Source organism: Plectropomus leopardus, unplaced genomic scaffold (genome assembly GCF_008729295.1).
Source record: "Plectropomus leopardus isolate mb unplaced genomic scaffold, YSFRI_Pleo_2.0 unplaced_scaffold23227, whole genome shotgun sequence".
Lineage (NCBI taxonomy): Eukaryota > Metazoa > Chordata > Actinopteri > Perciformes > Serranidae > Plectropomus > Plectropomus leopardus.
The window spans coordinates 263-3,196 of record NW_024625189.1 but is presented as its reverse complement, the minus strand read 5'-3'; the positions used below and the strand labels follow the sequence as shown (position 1 = coordinate 3,196).

The window sequence follows — 2,934 nt, the reverse complement described above, 5'->3', positions numbered from 1 at the left end:
ATAAAGAGAATAAAAACTTCACAGGTGAGCTAGAGAGCCATCAAGTCAGCACTATATACAACCTTTGGAAAGAATGATATACGGAGTATAAGAAATCATCTTTTTACGAGGACAATCATCTTGAAAAAGCTCGACAGACGACACAGAACAACATTTACAATGGGGAAGGGAGGTGATATGTGCATGTGTGCAAACCTAGAAGGTCAATACCATGATGAAAGCATGTCAGCGCCTGTAGATGTGTGGCGCGGGGCGCCGGGACGATCACGCTCGGGCGTTTAGCCACTGCCCAGCATCTTTGTGGCGCGCTGGTTGGCCTCGTCAATCCTGGTCTTGTTGGAATCAGCCTGAAGGAAAAGGGGGCAATATCAGTTTGCTTGTTTTGGTTGATATTTTAAGCCAAGTTGACAAAACACTTGTAGAATTTAGTAATGGCCATGGACAATTGCTAGTATTGCTGGAAAAAATAATTGGATGGCGACACTGCTGTCTTTAAGAGGCTGTTGCCGGTGCAAATGTAGTGGTATCCTGTGAAACATGACAACCAGTGATACTGTGGGCCAAATCTGGCCCCCAATAGATTCCAGGTGGCCCCCAACCATTTTTTAATCAACAATAAAAATGAAGTAATTCACACTGGGAATGAATCGTCCTGAAATCCTAGAAATGTTCTAAAATCCTAAAAATGTCCTAAAATCCTGGAAACGTCCTTATATCTTTGAAACATCTTAAAATCCTGGATATGTCCTTATACCATTGAAATGTCCTAAAATCCTAGAAATATGACAATCCAAGAAACTTCCTAAAATCTGAGAAACATCGTAAACTTTCCCACCTTCTCCATGATCCTGTCGATCTGGCGGTTCTGGGTGTCGATCTCGTTGCCCATGTCCAGGGCCATGTGGCGCAGGTTACCGATGATGCCACCCACCTGCTCAAGGTTCTCATCCATCTCATTTTCCCGGGCATCGTCTGTTACCCTAAGGACACACACACAAGCAGATTTAAACACTGTGATGACACACACCCCACATACTGCCGTGTTGAGCAGGTTCACGCTCTCATCCACATTTCACCTCTGATCCTTTTCTTGTCTCAGAGCAGGGCCTGACCTCAGAGCAGGCATCTGGACATGAGCAGGACCGTCTGCACAGTAGTTTATATTCTGTTGAACACTGTTTATTTCTAGTTTAAATTACTTGATGCTCAAATTACTTATCCTTTTTCTAATGCCCTATATCCCAATTTGCAATTTAAAGAAGTCATCTTGAAAATTTCAGTCCTAAAAATTTGGGATTATAACTTAACAAGATCTCATTTAGAAAAAGCAGGGAATGGGAAACACTGTTAAACGTTTTTGATACATTTGACATTTTGACACATTAGCTGTGGCTTCATAATTACACTGCTCATGTGAGAGTCACGTCTTCATATCTGGCTCTCTGCATGAACGCAAAATGGCAAATTTTCAAAAAATTGTCAAACCTTAATTATCATTCTCTGTCCCACAATGCTTCCAACTTTGTAGCTACTTTATGTGGATCCCTTCCCGGTTCTCTTACAACCTAAAATGTTTGCGACAGCTCCTCTCACATGCATGCAGAGAGCTCTTTCAGTTCACACTAGGCTTGGGCGGAATCATGGTATTGCAGTTTACCATGGTACTTAGAAATCCTAAAAGTCTGTTTTTCAATACCGTCATAAATACAGGCACTCCTCTTTTTGATAAACTCATTGTACGTAGTGCACAGCATGCACCATTAGAACTCTGTCTCTACTGGTCAAAACAAGCAACTGAATTGAAAGACACAGTGACACCGAGTGGTGGAGGGAGAAGTTACAGGACTGTAAACGGCCGGCAGCAAGCAGGCAGAGAGAGACGGTGGGGAAAAGGGCAGAATTAAGGATTTATTTCGACCAAATCAGATCTGGTGTTGGAACGATGGACTTACATTAAATTACATACCCCGGTGAAATTTTTGGAGGATATGAAGGTATGAAAAAATTCCACACAAGCCCACTTCATTCTTGTACACCCCCGAACTTCTCAATTTCTAACATAGGTGTTTTGGTACCTCAAGCTCCCTGCTTACCTGCGTATGAAGCCTCCACTGATGGCCATCTGTTCACGCTCGTCCACCACGCGGGCAGGCTGGCTGGCCACCACGCCATCCTGGTTGTTCCCCCAGGCCTTGCTGGCTCCACTCTTCATCCTGGCCGCCAACAGCAAAGGGAAGGACGAGGAGGGACAGTCACTCAACACTTTGGCCAAACCATTTACCATTTACCTCAAACAGGCTGGCTTCCCATTAGTCAAATCTACACAGAGAGCCTTGGATTTGAGGTACTGCAACAGCATTTATATCAGTATGTGGTGTGATCAGCTGACACAAACATGTTATTTGGTTTCATGCATCCAGCACATAAATATATGGTGGGGACTAGACTAAGTCAAGCAAAGCATAGCAGGCACAGACTGGTTATTTGGGTTTGGTAGGTGCAGGCTCATTCTGTTGTTATACAATAGTAATGTGTGTGATGTTATATCTTGTAGATATATAACATACTGTTTGGAATCAGGCACAAGTCACATCTGTCTGTTTTGTACAATCTAGGCATGCATTTTATTAGCTTCAACATGTAGGTACGTCTCCTTTGTTCCGCTAAACCAGTGATACTCAACTTACAGTCCACGGGCCAAATCTGGCTCTAGATAGGATGCAGGGTGGCCCCCAACCATGTTCTCATTCAGCATTAAAATGAAGTTGTTTATACTGTGAATTGTTTTTGTACTTCAAGTATACATAAGGTGCCTGAGTGCAAAAATTAGCATCAAAATAGAGCAATGAAAAAAAGTGTTGTCGGAGGATCCCCCACATCCTCCAACAGAGGTCCTAGCTAAGCCAATAATGTTTTAAAATCCCAGAAATGTCC

At 43.0% G+C, this 2,934-nt stretch overlaps 1 protein-coding gene across 1 annotated transcript; it reads right to left on the bottom strand.

The window, feature by feature from the left end:
* Positions 1–15: 15 nt before the first annotated feature.
* LOC121966132 (synaptosomal-associated protein 25-A-like) lies at positions 16–2,299 on the bottom strand. Its single transcript, XM_042516238.1, has 3 exons — positions 2,094–2,299; positions 836–980; positions 16–347 (listed from the first exon to the last, which is right to left on the bottom strand). Exons 1-3 carry the CDS (start codon positions 2,282–2,284, stop codon positions 279–281), a joined length of 405 nt encoding a protein of 134 aa, XP_042372172.1. The 5' UTR covers positions 2,285–2,299; the 3' UTR covers positions 16–278.
* Positions 2,300–2,934: the final 635 nt, after the last annotated feature.